Genomic DNA, 20,740 nt, shown 5'->3' with positions numbered 1-20,740 from the left:
TCAGTTAAGAAGATTGGGGCTTTTGCGGACAGGGAATTCTAATGTTCAGTCATCCTGTTTTTCTAGTTTTTTTTTTATTAGCCTCTTTCAACAAGGTAATCTCTTTTCCAGAGCTTCGGAATTAAATTAGCTACTGGCAAAGTCTGCGTTTCTCGGACTCACCCATATGTCTTTCCCAACTAAGTATTATTTTACTATATTATGACTGTTGTTGACCCTCTAGCCACATGCAGCTCTGAAGCTTGATAGCAAATGATAGCATGGATGGACCAGTTATGCTTTATATCATAGTTGAAAAATTCTTAAAACAAACTTTTAGTCAAAATATAATGGGTTCTCCCTATAAATAAACTAGATTTAAAGAAAGAAAACTGGGAAAGCTAATTCATTGTGTCTCTCTGTAAGGATGTATTTTCCTCCCATATGGAGCATTAGCAAGAATCTGACCTGCTCCGTTTTGGATCTTCTCTCCTACTTGAATTCCAGTATTAAACCACGTAGTGTGGGTAACAGTCTAGCAGCAGTGTGATTTGTTTAAGCCTGTTTTGAGTGTGGTCATGGTACATTGTTGATACGAACATAGACGTAGCCCAAGGTAGTGATTATGGAATTTCATCTAGATGATGGTAGCACCAGAATTCTTGCTTCTATTCATATTTGGAAGATAAAAAAATTGAGTGCTTGGGCAGTGTTTACAGATATAATAGAGAAGCACAATAATTTGGCAGATCTATTCTGAAGAGTACGATTAAGACTCTGTGTGTTAAAGGTCTAGACTCTATTTACACCCTCGGATGACGTTATCTGTTTATATCATCTTCAAATTGATTGTGGTTTCTTAAGAAAAAGCTAGTACAGCTGACAAAAATTTTTAAGACATTGCTACATGTGGGAGCTGCAGTGTAAAAGTTGGAATGTAATTGCTTGTGGTTTTATGGCTTTTTAGGTGCCTGTGGTTCATGCTTGAAGTTTTAATGACAAAGAATGAGAACAATAGCCATGCCTTCATGAAAAAGATGGCAGAAAACATCAAGCTTACCCGAGATGCTCAGTCTCCTGATGAGCCAAAGGCCAATGAAGTAAGAAATGCAATTCAGATAAGTGCTGGGTGGTGGGCTGTGGGTTTCACAAGCAGTTGATGAACAGGATTTGCAGGAAATCTGAAAGCATTAGCGTAGATGTTTTTGTGGTCTTTTAGAGAGAGTGCTAATTGCGAGCATTGTTTATATGTTGTTAATCTCATTCTTTCAGAACCTTGCTGACCTTATCCAGCACACAATACCTAATGAAGTTAATAAACAAAATTTGTTAAATATTTCTGTTACTGCCTGCCTGCCTTATTTTAACTCCTACTGCCTAGTTTCCTGACATAAGTATCTTCTGGTGTTTGGGGAGGAAATACTGTATTATATGGCTACTGTTAAACCTGTTAGTTTCTAGCAGAGATGAGAAGCCATTTATGGTGACTTGATTGAGCAAGAGCTTCTATTGTACAACATAGGCCTGTAAAGTACTACTACTTTTTATTAAATAGTATCATATGAAAAATGGGGACTTCTGTATGTGTTTGAAGAGCCAACAGTATGGTTAATGATGTAATTACAAAATATCCTTAGTGGTGGTTATTTTAACACATAGATTAAACTTCTTAAAGAACTACATTCTCTGTACACTGTAAAAACAGTAAGTAATTCCTAAAGCATACTTCTCTTTTTTTCTTCAGAAACTTTATACAGTATGTGATGTAGCACTATGTGTAATCAACAGCAAAAGTGCTTTGTGCAATGCAGATTCACCGAAGGACCCTGTATTGCCAACCAAATTTTTTACACAACCTGAAAAGGTAAATTTGTTAATTTAATTTCTGAAGTAATAAGGGGAAATACTTTGATTTTTATAACTGAGAGCTGGTTATTTCCATAACATAATATCATGAGGGGGGAAAACGCATATATTATCGTCAGCAATTAAATTTTTTAACATTGGCTGTATCCTGTGCTAGCTATGTCTTATGAATGTGTGCCAGAAATGTTTGTAACCAGGTGAGAGCTAATTAGAATAAATATTGATATGTTAGCATGTATTGCTAAATCATTTCATTAAAGTGTTTTACAAGTGCATCTGAATATATGAGGATATATGTATATTCTGACTGTATATCTGAATTAGGATGCAAAGCAGACTAAAAAGAAAGAGGAAACATTTTTTTATGTTATCCGTGGTATGTTTATATCTGTCAGTAGCTGTTTGGCTAATGAGCTCGCTGTACAAGTTGGTCCTCTTATTGCCTAGTAATAGTCTTGGTGGGTACAGCTGTACTGTCAGCAATAGTACTACTGTTCTTTAAGAGGCATACTTCTAAAAAGTGTGAGTGGAACCAAAGTAATTCTCTGGACCAGAGCTGATGTTTTGGTTGTACTGAAGAATACATTTCACATTTTTCAGTGTCTTAGACTGTTAATTAACAGCCTTTCCAGAGTCTGTTTAAGCAAAATTTAGTTTGCTTATTTAATTGTGAAATGGCAGGTGCCATGGTGAGAGGAAGCTGGTGTGTGTGGTAGCTACCTGCATTCAAATTTAGTGTTTTGGTCTTTGTCACTCTGAGTACAGTTTACAAAGGTAGCAACTTTCAACTTGTTAGAGAAAACAGCACTTCTTTTCCTTTCTTTGGACTTCCCATTAAAAAGATGCAAGTGAAAAAATAGGGAGCACAGTTTTGCTTCACTTCAAATGATTCATGTCATTCAAGAAGAAAGAATGTTAATCCCAACTTCAAGTATGGCATACTGTCATTCAGTAATGCTTGCTACAAATCTCCTCCAAAATACTAGTTTGACCTGTCTTTATTAGATTGATTAATTTGTCAGCAAGTTGCATGGTGTGCAATATCTGTAGCCCTTGATAGTAGCGTCTAATTTGAGAAGTCAATCATGTATATCTAAAAAAAACAACGGCAAGATTGAGAGATCACACAAACTTTTTTTTTTTTTTGTGTGTGTGTGTGTACAGGATTTCTGCAATGACAGGAATTACATTTCAGAAGAGACAAGGGTTCTTCTTTTGACAGGAAAGGTACTGTATTTTGACAAGTTACAGTTCTTTGAATATTACTTTTGATTTTTTTAAAATGTCCTGGACTGCTGTAATTTAAAAATTGTATTAAGAGTTTGTGTACAATAATTTGTGATTTTTTTATTTGATGCCATAATTAATGCCTTTAACATACTACCTGGTGAGTACCCAACACCAAGATTGTTACCTGTGCACTGAGGCATAGATTCTTGATTAACTACAGCTTTTCACATAACCACAGGTTTTTCCATTATTCAAATAAGCGTGACATAAAGTTATGATGCACATACTGAATTGTGACACCACTAGCATTGGAGGTCTTAAATTTTCAATCTTAGTATTTTTAATATAGCTGTTGATGCTGTTATGTTCAACTGCAAATGTCTACACCCTTTTGAATGTCTCATTTTATTTCAGATATAATTGGGCTGATACCTTCACAGGGGAGAGATAACACCAAGTCTTTTGACAGGGGCAGGGATGCACCACAAAAAAAAAAACAACACAACAACAAAAACAGAACCTATTTTTACACCTTTTACCATCAGCTGTCCTTTCTTGGGATTCTGAAACTGTCCTTCCTAGGTTCTGGTTAAATTATGTTGAAATGCTTTTTATTCTAACTCAAAAAAACTAGCCTTTTTTTTTTTTTTTATTGAGCTTAGTGAAAGAATGCTTGCTAACCCGTAAAATATAAAAATCTTGACAAGAGTGTAAAAATCTTGACAAGAGTGGTTTTAATATAAATTTCATGTGTGTGTATTGATTTTCATGTTCTGTTACTGCATTAGTTTCTAAAGTCTTCAGTTAGAGCAGAACTTTGTGGTAATTGTTCATTGTAAGAGACAAACGATCACTCCGTAAATAGCCTTAAATTAAAAGGCTTGAAATTCCTTCTTCTCACACTGATTTTTTCATTTATACAAAAAGTTTCCGTTATCAGAGTAGTTCATGCGGGTGAGGTTTGCTCAGTTGGCAGAATCCTGCCTCTCCTTGCTTCATTTTCACCCTGTGACACCAGCCTGGATGCTACTCAGTGAGCTGGGTTGGAGTTACGTCAGGAAGGGAAAAGGCAGACAGAAGACCACCTTCTTTCGCAGCAGCCAGTACCAGACTGGTGCTTTAAATATCATCAGAAGGAGGTATCTGTCTAGTGCTGTAATTGTTTCACCTTTGACAACATTCAAATATAAATGAATTTGAAGCAAGTTTAGTTGGCTGTCTAAGCTTACTACATTTCTTTTTTGATAAGGCGTTCAGCAAGGTAGACTAAAGCTGTGTCTTAACTAAACAAATCTTACTGGTATAAGAAAGGCTCCTCTCCTGCGTTCTGTTAAAACAGAGTTAGATTTGGGGGGGGAGGAATGTCCCATACCAAGCTAGTATTATTTAGGTAATTTGCAGTGTTCTGGGAAAACAAATATTTATTCCATGCTCTAATAGAATACAGAAGCAGGTGCTTCTTTTTCTGCCTACTTCCATTTCAGAAAACACAGACGTGTAAGGATACCCCACTGACTCAGACCAATGGTCGTTTTGGCCTGGTATTGTTTTTCCAGAGGGACCAATACAACATGATTAGGGAGAGCGTGCAAGTCTAGCTGCTTTCTGCAGTACATTCCCCTTCTTACTCCCCCAGCATTCATAATTTTTATAATGGGATGCTAGACTCTGCATCTGTGCCTGTTGATTTTGATATCTGCTTATGGCCTTGTTCCCAAATGTCTCTGCTCTGGTTTTGAACCTCCTGATGTTCTGCCTTCACAACCTCTTAGGCAGTAGGTGCCAGAAGTTTGCAACCTGCTGGTTGTGCAGGAGTGCTTTCTTGTCTCTTAAACATTTTTCTCTCTCCTATTAGCTGTGCCGAATGCTTCCTACTTTTTATAAAATAGTCAGTAAATAGAGCAAATAAAACATTATAAGAATAATATGTTTAAGTAAATGTTATGCAGTATTAGCACTAAATGATGCAGCTACTGAACACGTGCTCAGTAACAGGCCTTTTCTACAGAGATCACTTGCTTTTTTTGCTAGCCAAATGTTTTCCAGCATCTGTGGCATCTCTCTCCTGCCTGCTCCCTCATAACTTCCACACATGGGAATTACTTTTTCTTGTTGGAATGTCTTAATAAATTAACTTGGTCTCTGAGGAAATGTAAAAGTACATGAAGAATGTGACATGCCAGTTATGAAAACTTCCTTGACTCCTCTCCAGAGACAAAATAAAAAACTTCCTGCTGCATACCCAGCCTGACCAAATCAGTCAACAGACACCAGCCATAGCAAGATCTAAAATACCATCACTGTATCGGAGAACCCCAGAATAGATAGATGGTGTTAAATACTTTTACACTAGCTTTCTGTATGACAGAAGTGTACACATTTCCTGCTGTTGCAGTGAACGTAATTCTGCGTCACATTTTGGAAAGCCTTTCCCAGAGGTGCTTTGATTTGCAAATAGAGGATATTAGAATCAGAATATCTCAAGTTGGAAGGGACTCATAACGGTCATCAAGTCCAACTCCCTGCTCCTCGCAGGACTACCTAAAACTAAACCATATGACCAAGAGCGTCGTCCAGATGCTCCTTAAACTCTTGACAGGCTTGGTGCCGTGACCGCTTCCCCAGGGAGTCTGTTCCAGTGAGCGACCACCCTCTCCGTGAAGAACCTTTTCCTAATGTCCAATCTGAACTTCCCCTGACACAGCTTCATAACATTTCCTCATGTCCTATCGCTGGTCACCAGAGAGAGATCATCAGCACTCCCCATCCACTGCGCACCTTGAGGAAGTTGTAGACTGTGATGAGGTCACCCCCCAGCCTTCTCTTCTCTAAGCTGTGCAAACCAAGTGACCTCAGACACTCCTCGCAAGTTTTGTCCTCAAGGTCTTTCACCATCTTGGTCGCCCTCCTCTGGATGCTCTGTAATAGTTCCATGTCCTTCTTATATTGAGGCACCCAAAACTGCACACAGTACTCGAGGTGGGGCTGCACTTGGCTGCCAGGGCACACTGTTGACTCATACTCAACTTGCCATCAACCCAGCCCCCCACATCTCTTTCCATGGGGCTGCTCTCCAGCCTCTTGTCCCCCAGTTTGTATGTATAACCAGGATTACCCTGTCCCAGGTGGAGAATGAGGCACTTGCTCTTGATAAATTTCATACAGTTGGTGATTGTCTAGCTCTCTATCCAGATCTGTCTGTAAGGCCTCTCTACCCTTGAGGGATTCCACAGCTCCTCCTATTTTACTGTCATCGGCAAACTTACTTAAGGTACACTTGACTCCTGCGTCTTATAAAAACATTAAAGAGCACTGGCCCTAAAATTGAGCCTTGGGGAACCCCACCAGTGACTGGATGCCAGCCTGATGTAAGCCTATTAACTATAACCCTTCAAGCCTGACCCGTCAGCCAATTGCTCATCCAGCGTGTTATGGTCCTGTCTAGCTGTGTGCTGGACAGTTTATCCAGAAGTATATTGTGAGAGACAGTATCAAAAGTATTGCTAAAATCCACAACCACTGCGTCTACTGGCTTTCCTTGGCCAGCTAGATGGGTGGCCTTGTCATAAAAGGAAATGAAGTTGGTTAAGCAGGACTTTCCCCTTGTGAACCTGTGCTGGCTATGGCCAATGACTGCGTTGTCTCTCAAGTGTTTTTTCAATAACTCCCAGAATAACTTTCTCCATAATTTTACCAGGCACTGAAGTGAGACTGACAGGCCTGTAATTACACCAGGGTCTTCCTTCTTACCCTTCTTGAAAATTGGGACATTTGCCAGCTTCTAGTCGAGTGGGACCTCTCCAGACTCCCAAGACTGTTGAAAAATAATGGAGAGAGGTCCCGCAATGACATCAGCCAGCTCTTTCAGTACCCTGGGATGAATCCCGTTGGGCCCCATAGATTTATGCGCATCCAGTGGGAGCAGCAAGTCTTGAACAAGGTCAGGGTTGGCTGGGAGTTTATCATCCCCCCAGTCATGGTCTTCCAACACAGCGCTCTGGGGGTCCCAGGGCCCATCATCAGTGTAGAAGACAGAGGCAAAGGTGGCATTAAATGTCTCTGCTTTGTCTACATCCCTATTTGTGAGGTGACTGACCTCCTCAAGCAATGGCCCAATGTTATCTGTGGTCCTCCTTTTACTATTAACATATTTTAAAAAGCCCTTTTTGTTGTCCTTCACAGTGCTAGCCAGCTTGAACTCAAGCTTTGGCTGCATGAATTTTCTCCCTACAGTGGTGAACAGCATCTCTCTGGTCCTCCCATGTCTCCTGTCCTTGCTTGCAAAGTCCGTACACTTTCCTTTTCCGCCTAAGTTCTAGAAGAAGATTCCTGCTCAGCCAAGATAAGATAGCCTTCTGCCCCACTTACTTAACTTTCTACACTTTGGAATTGGCTGCTCCTGTGCTTTTAAGAGATGGCTCTTAAAAAGTGACCAGCGTTCATGGACCCCAATACCTTCAAAAGCAGATTCCCAGGGGACCTTACTAACTCGCTCCTTCAGCAGCCCAAAGTCTGCTCTCCCTATATCCAGGGTCGAAGTTTTGCTGGCAGTTTTTCTCCTATTGCCAACAATTTGAAACTCAACTACTTCATGGTCACCGTGACCAAGACGGCCACTAATCACCACTTCGCCCACAAGTCCCTCTCTGTTTACAAACAACAAATCTAGGAGGGTACGTTTCTTAGTCAGCTCCCTTAATACCTGCACCAAGAAGTTATCTTCAACATGCTTCAGAAATTTCCTGGACCTGTTTGTCTCCGCTGTATGATATTGCCAGTTGATGTCTGGGAAGTTAAAATCACCCGTAAGGACAAGGGTAGTCGATCTAGAGATATCCCTTAATTCCTTGAAGAAGAATTCATTGGTGTTGTCCTGGCTGGGTGGTTGATAGTAGACTCCCACAACATCATCTGCTTTGTTTGCTTTCCCCTTCATCCTTACCCAGAGGCTCTCAACCATGTTGAGACTGAAAGGATATTGCCACATCCTTTCAGTCCTCTAATATTACCTAACATTTTGGCATTAGTTGAGACTTCTCCAGCTGCTGTCCTTTCAAAGCATGAGAGAGAGAGCAAGGCAATTGATGAAGTGCTGTTAAATTATAAGAAATAAAAGTACGATAGACAGTGGGTTTTAAGTAAAGGTGAGATCTGTAGCTCTAAACTGATGGCATTGTGATTGAGACTGTTAATCCAGAAAAAATATTTTAAAATACTCAATATTTTAAAAATGAAATATGTATCTGAGGTTCCCATTTTTAAAGATTTGAACTTTTTCTTCTAGCCAAAACCAACTGGTGTATTAGGTACAGTAAACAAACCATTATCTGCAACTGGAAGGAGACCGTATATTAGAACTACAGGATCAGAAACTGGAAGCAATATCAGTGTAAACTCTGAGCTGAGCTCTTCTGCAGGAAACAGATCAAGGTACAGGAGTTTGAAATCTCTCTCATCAACTCTTTACTTTATGTTCTCCAGTGTGCTTGCATGTTTTAGGACAGGAGGTGATTTGGTGTGTGTGCCTATGTGTTTGAAGAGTGTTTTTTTATTTTGTCTATTTTTAAAAAATATAATAGTTCTCTATAGGTAAAATCTCCATCTTTGCTTTTTGTTTTGGGGTTTTTTAGTACACAAAAATTCAGTACAGTGTTTAGGTGTGGCCTGCCTGTAATTTCATATAATACAACAGAAGAGACACTATACTGTCTGAAATTTTGGTGGTTAATATTCATAATACCTTTACATCAGAAAATATATTAATTGAAGAGACCAGCCATAATTAATAGTAAACAGATTTTGCAACTCACACATTTTTGATGTATAAATTAGGATTAATCCTGATTGGTAACAAGAAGCATTTTTGATGTAGATGAAATATTGTGACCTATTTAAGATTCAGAACAATTAAAAAGAGCTTGCTGAAGAGGACCAGGATCTCAGTGGAAAGATGCAACATATGATTGTAATATTCAGTCTTTCTTCTAGTAAGTGTTATTTTTATGTGGATCCAGAATTTTTAAATTTGTGATATATCTGGAGAAACAGTTTACACTTTCAAATTTTAAGATAGTTTAATTTGTTTTGGAATTGATTAACTGGCTAAGATAAAGGGTTAAAGAAAGTAGAGAAAGTCAACTCTAGTTACAACACTTCATAAGGCCAAAGGGAAGCATAACAGTTCAGAATTTCTTCTATAAGTGCGCATGACATACGCTGTAATAATCTTGATTATTTTTTTTAAAGCTTTCGTATGTTTGTGTAAATGAACTTGAAGTTTGAGCATTGCTGGTCTTTATTTGTCTTTACTACCTTTGCCTGTATCGGCTTTTTCTGTCTGGAAAAAGAACCCAGCCTTGTTTAGAGCATTGGTCTTAAGTTTGCAAAAAGAATTACATGGCATTGTGTCTATGATAAGGGATTTGGCTCAGTGACTAGCCAATCCCTTTCAGACCTTTCCCAGTTCTGGGAAAGAAAATCTAAGTATGGACTCAGGCAAATTCAACTTTTTAAACTAATTTAGCCTGTCTGCACTGGTTTTTTTTATTTTATTTTTTTAAATAATTGCAAACATTTTTCTTCTTCTGTTCTGTATATTTTGGTTTTATTTTGTATTCAATTATGCTACCAGGGAACAAAGTTCAGATATATCAGAAACCGGCGTCAGTGAAAATGATGAAAATCCCGTGAGGATTATTTCGGTCACACCAGCAAAGACAGAACCTGTGAAAAACAAGGTATGTCTGGGGATTTTATGGACCGTGTCTCTATAATAAGCTTGGCATTGGGGGGTTATTCAGTACACATCACTGCAGGTGGCCTCTGAGGAACTGGTAATGTCCGATTTCATTTCATGTAGTTATATCACTTTCCTAGCCCAATAGAAGACCCCTTATTTTCAAAACTACTATTTATTTTATCCAAAGTAATTAATAGAGCTCATGTGCTCAAAAATAGGACAGGCAAATCGAAAGGGGCTTCCTTCTTTTGTTCTAAAATTCCAGAAGATTCCCACCTTTATTCTGTGTTTTCCAGCATAAATAACAGTAAGGCTATGATTCAGAGTGAAGGTTGGCACCTGTAGCTTTAACTGAAGAAATTGCCAGGAAAATTTCAAGTAGTCCTCTAGCATGAAATAAACACCCAACTTTTGGATTGTGTCACAACTCAAATATTATTTAAACTTTGAGGATTTTTAATCTTTTTCCCTCCTTCTGTTAGAGAGAGAAGATCATGCCTAAATCATAATGATCTTTTAACTTATAAAACATACACTTGCATGAAGCTTAACAAAGGTAAATGTGAAGTCCTGCACCTGGGATAGATTAAACTCAAGCAGCAGTACAACCCGCTGGGATCTGCCTGGCTGGGGTGCAGGTTGGCTGAGAGGGGACCTGGGAGGCCATCCCAGTGGACAACCCGTGGAGCGTGAGTCAGCAGCAGTGAAGGCAAGCTGGGTCCTGGATCCTGGACTGCATCAGCAAGAGTACAGCCAGCAGGTTGAGGGATGTGATTATTCCACCCTATTTGGCATTCATTAGGCCACACCTGGAATACTGTGTCCAGAATATGATGTCCTCCCCAGTTCAACACATATATTGAAAGACTGCAGAGAGCTTTGCAGAGGGCCACCAAGATGATAAAGGCTTGGAGAAGTTGTCGTATGAAGAAAGATTGAAAGTGTTGGGCTTCTTCAGCCTAGGGGAGAGAAGCCTTGGGGGGGATCTAATCAGTCTTTCAATATCTAAAAGGTATTTATAGAGAAGATGGAAGTACTCTCTTCTCAAGGCTGCATGGTGACAGGACAAAAGGCTGCAGGCAGAAGTTGCTTCAGGGGAAATTCCATCTGGATGCAAGCAAAAAAAAAAAAAAAATCTACATTGGGAGGAAAATTAAACATTGGAGTAGGTTGCCAAGAAAAGCGGTGGAACGTTGATGTTCACGGCTTGGCTTGTCAAGGGCCTGGGATAAACCCTGAGGCCCTGCTTTCAACAGAAGGTTTGACCAGATGATTTCCAGAGGTCGCTTCCAACCTAGATGATCCTGAGATTCTAAAATCAAAATAGATTTTTGTAATAATGTAGGGATACATAAATGGTTCATGATGTACACATTTTAAGAAGTTATATGTCTACTCAATCATTTTTGATTAGATGAAATCAGAGTAGTAAGCAGGTGTTTTGGATTTGTATCATCACATGCAAAAGTTAATTTTTCTTAATCTTTTAAAATAACATCCACATGATATTCACACCCATGAACTAATGAAGAAGAAAAAATCTTTCCCAAATCTGCAAGTATGGTTCCTTTTTTTTCTTTTTTCCCCAAAATAGGGTTCTTCTGAAAAATTAGAGAAGTTAGGCAAAGCATTTATGAAATAAATCTTCAAAAATGCTTTCTAGGTTCTTGAAACCTGACTTCAGTTGAAATTTTCAGAGTGGTTATCTGTGAAGTTCTTATAAATAGAAGTTGTAAATGTCTGCCTTGAAGCTGCTAGAACAGTAATAACGATTACAGAGACTGCCTGGCTTATTTAAACATTTAAGAAATAATGGTAGAATATTTAACAAAAAAGGCCTTGGTTCAGACACAGCACTTACAATAGCGAGTGGCCTTAATTGGTGTGTTTGAAATTGCTAAGTCATCCCAGCCATACTTCTTCAGTACCCTTTTCTCTGCCCCTCCTCCTAACTGTTTCGGAAGCCAGTTTTCAAATGAAGGTCCAGCATCCAGTTGCCTCCTCTTTGTTTCCATATGAATACTTTTCTGTGTAGAGACCTACATTGCCACCACCCTTTCTGTTTCACATATACAGACACTGCTTCATTAAATTTAATCACTTCTATTACCTTTTCAGTGTAATGAGAAAACCATGCGTGTAGGCCATACCTATTCAGACGTGACAAAGAATTAACAAAGACAGCAAGTTTCGTTTGAGACTAGGTCTTACTCCCTTTTATTGCCTGCAAGCCTTGTTTTTTTTCCTTTTACTGGTTTTAGTAATCTGCACCTTTACTGAAGATTGGTCTCAAAATTTGCATATATTGAAGTAAATATCATCTACTGTACCGGAATCATTACTCTTGTTCCTCAGTTCTCTCCTGTCAGTTGGCATCTCTCCTGTCAGTTGGCAAAGAGGCAGTAAAAGGAGCTTGTCCAGAAGAACCGTCATAGGAGGAGCTGAGATTATTAGTCTTGCTGTAATCTCGCTTTCAAGCAACTAAAAGATACATTGGGTGCAGATATTAACATTATACACAGTGTAGAAAATCTTTTTGCAAGGTTAATGTCCAAAAGTAGAACTTTTTTAGTAAAAGTTTTTATTGGATCTAAGCCCATGTGATGTGTTTTTTATAAGAACCCTTACTTTCTGTTTCATAAACTCAGGTTTCTGTCAGAAGGAGGTAACAATTTGAATTTGCCTTTGGGAGTCTTTTTTTTCCCTTCACATTCATGACTTATTTTCTAGGAGATTAATTCTGATCAGGCTACACAAGGAAACAGCACTGACCGTGGAAAAAAAAGAACAGCAACAGCATCTGGAACTGAGAATATTCATCAAAAACCAGAAGAAAAAAATGTAGATGAAACAGGACCATCACTCGCAGCAAAAACCAGGAGAGGGCGTCCACCCAAACCTGAACCTCAGGGTACCACTGCAAAAAATGAGGAAACAAATAAACCACCTGTCAGGGGAAGGAAAAGGGCAGCAGTCAGTCAAGAAAGTCCAGGGAGTTTAGAGGCGGGTAATGCCAAAGCACCAAAACAGCAAGACACAGCAAAAAAGCCAGCAGCAGCACAGAGACAAATTGATCTACAAAGGTAAAAAATAAATAAATTTTTAAAAAAATCCATGCCTGGGTGGGGTAGGCCTTTCCTGTCTCAAGATAGACCCTGAAATTGCAATTATAACAGATCTAGCATATGTTAAAGGGCACAACTAAACCACAGTGATTTATAAACATCATGATCCAACATACATTTGTGTTGTGTTCTGTTCTGTTTTTCAAATTTAAGTATCAGAGCGCCTGGAATTGGAGAATTGAATTTGTTTGGTCAGAACAGGATATTCTAACCTGTTTTCACCAAATTGTGGGGTTTTTGGTCTGTTGCATCCTGGTTCCCCTTACTAGCATTGCTGTGTAAAAGAACTAAGAGACTATTTCAAGTGCATTCAGTAATGCCACATACACAGGAATTCAGGTGCTCTGCTCTGCTTCAGTTCATTGATAACAAAGGCTTGAAAATTGACCATCTTTAATGAACAGAAAAAGTTGTAATTATCATGGTAATTCTTTTTTGATATTTTGGGTCTGTGCTGGTTTACTGTTAATATTAAAAAAATTTTAATATATATATTTCAGGTAAAACAAAAGCAGAATTTGGAACTATGTAAACTACAAAACAGCTCTTGGATGATAATTTATTTTTCTATACTCCAGTGTTTAAATGTGGTGATTTGATTTCCAATATAAACAAACCACAAACGTGCATAAACGCGGAGGAATTTGTTTAGCTGAATCTCATACAATAATAATTTTAATGCAAAAGTGTCCAGAGTTGTAGAGCAATAAGATAAGGTCAGCAAACCAGTGTGTTGGAAGAAATCAATTTAATCTGAAGGAAGAAAGAACCATTAGAATGGTTTCTTTCTAGAGGTTTTGTAAATTGAAGGTCTTGCAGAGAACCTTGATCAAAAAGAATTACCTTTTCCTCACACAGCAAGGTTCATATACTAGTAAATGGTTTAGTCTTTCAAGAGAGTAGTATTTGTGTGCTGCCTTGCAATGCTTGTTTTATACATCACGTTTCTTTAAGTCTTCATGACAAACTGCACTATCCATAGCCTTAAATAAGCCACCTGTATCAGATGGCATCTTTGAAATATGTAATACCTCAGTGTTTCTTGGAAAAAATACCAAAACATTGTTAACGTTTTTCAGAAGCCAGGTGCTTGGAAGTGATGGAGATTCACTGTTGGAGATAGACTCAAGTCCAGAATATTCCCAAAATGCAATGGATCTTTTTAAGGCCTGTGGGAGCAGCCAGGAAGATACTGAGGATACAGAGATAGCAGAGGGAGGCTTCCTTAAGGTGTAGCAGGCATCTTATATAGGACAATTCTGTTTTTTTATTGTAGCTTATACAATAGGGAATCAAAGAAATTTTTCTGTCTTCTAGAAAAATGTATGTAAAAATAGCTGTGTCTGACAGGGTGGGGTTTTTTCTTTTTGCTTTTAAGTAGACATGTACATGTTACTGTAAATATTTGAAAAACGTTTGAAGTAGTGCTTGTTCTTAAGTAAGACAGGCTATTTTTATAAACCTGGGTAATTAAATACAGTTAATTAGAACAAGATACCATTCTTATTCTCTGATTCCAGTGAAAGCTATGGATAAATGTATTTTTGTTTATGCTGAAAAACCATTACTCAGTTACACAAGTTGAATAATAATAATTCCATATTTCCAAGTTTATCAGGAAGTTGTGCTATGCAATAAGGAAATTCAGTTATATTCAATTAATTATGTAATCATTGAGAAGATACAAGATGGAGTTGGAAGAATCAAAGTATAAAGAGTGTATAGGCTAAAATGTAAATGATGTAGGTAGGATTTTGATTCAGAATCAGTTGTAATTTCCATGTCCTTAAAATTAACTTTTTTTTCCTTTTCTCCCCCCAAAAAGGTAAAAAGAAAACTCGCTCGAAAAGGGAGGAAATGAAGGCCAAATAAAGGCATGCTCCAAGCTTCTGCAAAAACTAGGATTCAGAAATTTCCTGTACAGGAACTGAAATTACTTCAAAACATACAGCTTTCAGCTCTGAAACCAGAAGGAAAACTATGCTTCCCTTTCACATGAAATTAATCCTTCTCAATGGAAATGTAAAGCAGAAACTCTTGAGAAAGAGGCTAAAAGCATCTGTACTTATTTCCCCAGAGACTTTTTTTATGAAAAGTCAATAATTAAGCAAATTGCTTAACACTTGGTTCCAGTTCCTGCATTCTGGAGTTTAAAAGTGTATTTACACCATTAATTTTCATGCTGCATTTTTTTTTTTTTTTTTTTTTTTTAAAGAAAGTCAGAGGAGGTCCTTACACTGACATTGAAAATTCATGATCCTAGAGCCAGGTATTCCCATGTTTCACAGAAAAAGTAGAAGTCTACTGAATGGATTTTAAACAAGACTAGAGGAAAAAAAAAATCACAAAAAAAGTTTTTTGCTTTACTTTTGGAGACTGTTTTATGTATAATTCTTTCTGCCTGCCTACTTTTCTGCAAAAATAAGATGTACAGATTTCAGTTCCCTGCTATGAAAAGTCATGTGGTGGCAATTTTATAAATGTTGCTTTCTGATTTTTATCAGAGTGGGAAAGTAATCACTTAAAATTATTATTAATTCGCAAGTAGACATTTCATTTTTTAATTTTCCCTCCATTTTAGTTTAATATAATTTGCAATAAATGTACATATTGATGTTTGTTTTATAAAAACATATATCACTTTTAAGTGTTTTTACTCCTGCGGTTCTGTTGGAATATTCTAAATTTTAAAGGAGTAAAGACAGTCCAGCATTTGATTTTATAATGTTTGTCACCAGATTTTTATTATTGATGTAAAGAAAAAAAAAAAAATCAATTTTTAAAAATAGTTGGACTTTGGCAGCTTTGTAAGGAAAGTTGGAAATGTTTAGGATTGCTCTCAATTTTAAGCATTGTGCTGATTGGAAGTAAGTCTGTTTTGCATTTTGTCTTCCTGTCCAGGCTCATTTTTTTAATGTTTATTTTAGACGATTGTTGCATCAATATTATGTTTCCTGGCATTGTTCAGCATAGATACAGTGTACACTTTTATGTACACATGATCATATTTAAGTTTGTTGCATAAAATAAACGCTTCTAGGTGTCACGTGGCAGTCTTTTTTTAATTTTTTTTTTTTTTTCTTTCACAGAAAACTACTTGCTATATCTGTGCATGGTCTTGGACGTTCATAGAAATATTGTATTGAGCAAAGAAGTAATGCAGACAGGTACATAGTTAAAAAGATTTTTAGGTGAAGTTACAGTGCTTTATCTTGTAAAGCTGTATGGGAAGAAGGGGGTTGGGCTGCAGAGTGACAGTGAACAGGTCACTTTGTTTCCCTGTGCCTCAGTTCCCCCCTTTTTTTTTTTTTTTTGCAAATTGTTTTGAAATCCCTTGATGCATTATAGAAGAGCTGGATACTGTTGACGTTAGTTAAGGATTACATGCTCTCCTAAAATGGCCAGGGCGCGGTTGTGTGCTGTTAAACAATGACCAAGTCTCTCATCGAGCGTTTGACTGGGGTCACAGTTATTTTTCTTCTGTAACAGAGAAAATCAGACTCTTCACAAAGCAGTATATGCAACTCTTTTTCTAAAGCAATCTGCGATGCTTTGACATGAAGGATTTGAAATGCTTTTGACAGAGGGAGACTGGGAGATTTTAAAAGCATTTAATTACACATCCATCAGGGTTTTGATTTCTAAAACTGAAATAATTTCACAAGATGGATTTACTGATCATAATGTAGTTTATTCTTAGTGTTCTGGTCAAATACTTCCCTCGTGCAAAAGTTACAGTATTTTGGTTTAAACCAATTTTAAAATGTTTTTGGTAGAAGTTTTTAGGTGCTACCTAAAAAAGAAACTCTCTTCTAGAAATGAGCTTTGGTACCTAGTGGTGTGCCTCTAACAATGATTTGAAATCTGGACTTGCCAAATATTGCAAACATTCAGAATTTTTTCCAAAAGCTTTGATTTTTGTGAAGTGGATAATCTGGGGGGGGGGGGGTGTTGGTCAGTTTTTAATCAGTTCAAATGTCAAGTTACTCAAGGAATCATCATAGAGTAATTTAGGTTCGAAGGGGCTTCTGGAGGTTCAGCGCCATGCTCAGAGCAGGGTTTTCACTTGTCTTTTTACAAGCAGAGTTAGATAGAGTTTCTTTCTTCTGTTTTCTTTAAGGGGACGTTTGAGTTACCTCCATATGTTGATTATCAGTATAGTCAAAGAAAATCGGTACGTTCATGCAGCAAATTATGCTGGGCATAATTGGCTGATGAAGAATGCAGCATACAAACTATATGAAAGGTCTACTGGTGGCCCACTGGTTTCTTTTCAGAACTTGCCCCGGACAAGGCTACGTACAGAATTCCTCTGCCTGTCCCCCGCTACTCCCTCGCCAAAGGCCTGAGAGCACCGGTGGTACGGTTCAGAGGGGCCTCGGCGACGGACGTCTTTCTGTAAGAACAGTATCCCCTAAGGCCAGGGGTTGTTACAGCAGCCTCGCTTGTGATAGCAAGTGGTTGGAACCCTCAGCCTTCATAACGCATATGGGGAAGTACAGGCATAATTCTTACACATACATAATTTATGCATTGCTAGTACTTCTTCTGATGCTTCAAAAATAAAATCTATTAAAGAGTAATCAGTATAAACCTGTGGAATCGAAGGTAAATTATTCCAAAGAAAGAGGTGGGCGTTTTGTACTTGGCCATATATGAGTTTTTAAAATATTTTACATAAGAATGGGGATTCTCTCATTGTAATAAGAAAACTGATGCTCAGAGTTTTTCACTTGTTAATGTGCGATAAAGAATAAAAGGAATCCCGATAAAACCCAGTCTTTATGGCTTTTATGCAGTGTAGGATTTGAAGGTGCTGAGGTTTCACGTTCAGTTACGCAGTTAGAGCTAATTTCTCATCATCTTTAAGTTCCCATCTTCATAAAAGTGTGGCTTTGTTTCTTAGCGGACATACATTTACTTCTGTTTCTTTGTGTCCTCTGATGCCTGGACTGCATGGCTTTTATAACGGTAAGACAGGAGGGCTGTTCTGAGAACATACTTTGTAAGGTACTAAATTAAACCTCCTCCACTCAACAAAATTAAACCTGAATACTTGTTTTAAACAAAATAATGTTTTCTAGAGCAATCTTAAACAAGAAAAATAGTACACATTACAAATCTTTTCTGCACATGCTGACAAGCCTTTAAGTTCTAGAACCAATAAATAACAAATCCTTATCTAAAATGTACTTCCAGCCATTAGATACTTAGCACACGTTGTTGGACCAAGTTCAACATCTGACTGGCTCTTGAGTTTCAAGTTAACTGATGGGGCTATCAGAGCCGAACTGTCTCCTCTACAGATCCCAAAAGATCTGGGATCACCAAACACTTGCAATACACAGGAAATTTGCTGCTTTAAGAAATCATCCATGTGGATCCTGGTTCGCTTGCATGTGTGCTCCATTATTATATTTATCAGCGGTAATAGGTTGGTTTGTGCACAGAAATCAAGTCCCAAATCGGTGCTCAAGGAAATAGCCCAAAGTGAAGAAGCTCGACTGCGAAGCCTGCTTGCCAGGCAGGCTGCAGGTGTGCATAGCTGATAACCAAGCCTTAGTCACAGAGTAGCTGGTCTCAGCCCAAGGAACTGTATCTTGGTGGTGCAGGAACAGGTTTGCATAGGGAATAGCAAGGCGTTAAGCAGCAATTAGCGAAGTCCGTCTGTACGGCAGCACTTGGTATGTCCCTTGAAGCCTTCTCCTGCCTAAATTTCTGACGAGGAGGGAATCATCCTGCTGATGAGTACCAAAGGTCAGAGGGAAGCTCAAATAGTAAGATAAAATACTTCTAAACATCAAAGACCAACAGCAGGTTCCATTCCTTAAACAGTTTTTAAGCCTGACATTCCCTACATCCGTTTGTCCCGGTTCCTGGAAGGCAGCAAACAAGGCCGGGCTTCCTCAGGAGCAGAACTTGGAAGCCCTGGCGCAGAAGCAGAGGCGGTGGCTGACAGCCTCTCCCTTCCCTGCTGCGCAGCCTGGGTCAGGAGAGGGGATCCAAAATTTCTTATTCTTGTAGTTTTACCACATGAGAGACCAAAGGGGGTGAGCGACCCAGTTTCTCCCTTTGACCTCTCGCTCGGTGATCTTCTGTTTCCAACTGAAGGTGGCCATGGCTCCCATCAGAGATTCATTGGCACCAAGTTGCTGTGGTGACCCACAGGATGACCACTTTCACAAATCTGACTCACAACAATACTTTAAATTCAGAGTGGGAATATCTCTCACTCAAGGCAAGTTCCCGGCCTTATTTTCTGCAGTCTGAAAGGAAATGAGCAAGTTCTTGGCATTTGCAGCTGCTTGTAAAGAAACGAGTGGGACCGCAGCAAAAGGTCGGTTCAGGCTTGTTCCAGTTCAGACAACCTCCCCCTCGCTCAGGCTACAAAAGCCGAAGCAGCAGCCCCGCTTACTCCAGCAATTGGTAGGAGCAGCGTGGCACCTGAACTCAGCCGGCATCACACATGCCTCAAGACGATGTGAGCGCGTTCCTCGGGGCCTTGGCGTCACTCACAGGTGCTCAGCACAAACAGTACATTAAGAGTTACTGGAACTACTGCCTGCAACAGGCAGCGTGCAGGCGTCCTGCCGTTGCCCTGGAAGAAGTCCTCCTGCTAACCTGGTGGAAAGACCTTTTGACCCGCAACAGAGCATCTTCTCTCTGCTTCTGCCTAACGAAAGTCATGACAAACTTTCATCAGGGAACGGTCAGAGCGTGCAATGGCTGGGTGTTGCGAGACAACAGGAGGAAGAGTCGGGACTGGTGGTGACCCCTTTAGCTTTGGCAAGAAATGATTCTATGACTCTAAGGAGCCGTTCAGCTTGGAGCCTGGTGGATTCATCACCAAGCACGCAGCTAGATCCACGGTCAGCAGAGCCGAGGCGTCCGTGGGCAGCACAGATGGGCAGCGCAGTCGAGTCCTGTGTTACCTGATGAGGAGGGAGAGCCATCAGGAGACACATCTGCTTTTCAGTGGGAGCACAGAGGTTATCCGAGCTAACTTGTAACTCACTGAAGTCATGCTGGCAGCAGTGTCGTCTCAGCAGCGTGTCAGCTGAGGCAAGACACATGACCAAATAACTTTGCATACACTGAGCGTCCTCCTCCCACGACAAGAGTGTTGTTTCAACAGCCACAAGAGCTCAGATGTGTGTTCATAACGCTGCAAGACAGGCGTGCTCCGGAACAAGAAATACACGTTTTTGCTCCTTAAGTTCAGGCATTTAATTCTCGTCTCATTGTCCTGGAAGCGGCGATTGATGTATGTTGACCCTGATGCACCAAAGCTTCTGAAGCAAGAGCTGGCGGGTGATTATGGCTGAGTTGCTTTGGTGTTGGGTCCAATTGCTGTAAAGCAGGCGGGTTATCACCGCGTGCTCTAGGAACTTCATAGGCGATAATCTCATTTCTTACCTTGGCATGGCATAGTTGCAACAGCCAGCGCCTGGCTGGGTGGCGGGCAGGTAGTCTGGCACCCTGCCCCAAGGAAAGCTGGGATGCTCAGAATATTTTGCCCTGCTGTATGGGTGAAAACTCAAAATACCATTTGCTTGGCCGTATATTCAGGTGCCTCTGCATCATCCATCTCAGTACTGCCCCCAGACCAGAAATGGGGTGGGCTTACACTAGCGGCAGAGGTCGGAGCCATCAGCCTTCTCCTCTCAGGAGGCTTACGTGCCGTCTCCAGAGCCCGCGCAGGGTGCCCTGCACGGACGCTGCACTGATCCCTACACATGAGCTCTTCTCCACTTTTTGTGAAGTGAGGAGAGGTTGTCACTGCCCAAGTAATTCATGTCAT

The 20,740-nt window shown here is 39.5% G+C and overlaps 1 protein-coding gene across 2 annotated transcripts in view; it reads left to right on the top strand.

The window, feature by feature from the left end:
* PDS5A (PDS5 cohesin associated factor A) overlaps positions 1-15,992 on the top strand; it is an 85,659-nt gene extending 69,667 nt beyond the window's left edge. The window contains exons 27-34 of one of the 2 annotated variants that reach the window (XM_087738166.1): positions 947-1,079; positions 1,724-1,843; positions 3,010-3,072; positions 8,360-8,505; positions 9,707-9,812; positions 12,545-12,897; positions 14,019-14,169; positions 14,765-15,992. In XM_087738166.1, the coding sequence (XP_087594292.1) occupies positions 947-1,079; positions 1,724-1,843; positions 3,010-3,072; positions 8,360-8,505; positions 9,707-9,812; positions 12,545-12,897; positions 14,019-14,169; positions 14,765-14,800 (1,108 nt within the window). In that variant the 3' untranslated portion in view covers positions 14,801-15,992. The remainder of the gene's footprint in view (positions 1-946; positions 1,080-1,723; positions 1,844-3,009; positions 3,073-8,359; positions 8,506-9,706; positions 9,813-12,544; positions 12,898-14,018; positions 14,170-14,764) is intronic. The other variant, XM_087738167.1, reaches the window with a different exon arrangement.
* Positions 15,993-20,740: the final 4,748 nt, after the last annotated feature.

Source organism: Nipponia nippon, unplaced genomic scaffold (genome assembly GCF_047370975.1).
Source record: "Nipponia nippon isolate SJK-2023a ecotype South Korea unplaced genomic scaffold, ASM4737097v1 scaffold_6, whole genome shotgun sequence".
Taxonomy (NCBI): Eukaryota; Metazoa; Chordata; class Aves; order Pelecaniformes; family Threskiornithidae; genus Nipponia; species Nipponia nippon.
Note: the sequence above shows the minus strand (reverse complement) of the source record. Positions and strands in the feature narration are given on the sequence as shown.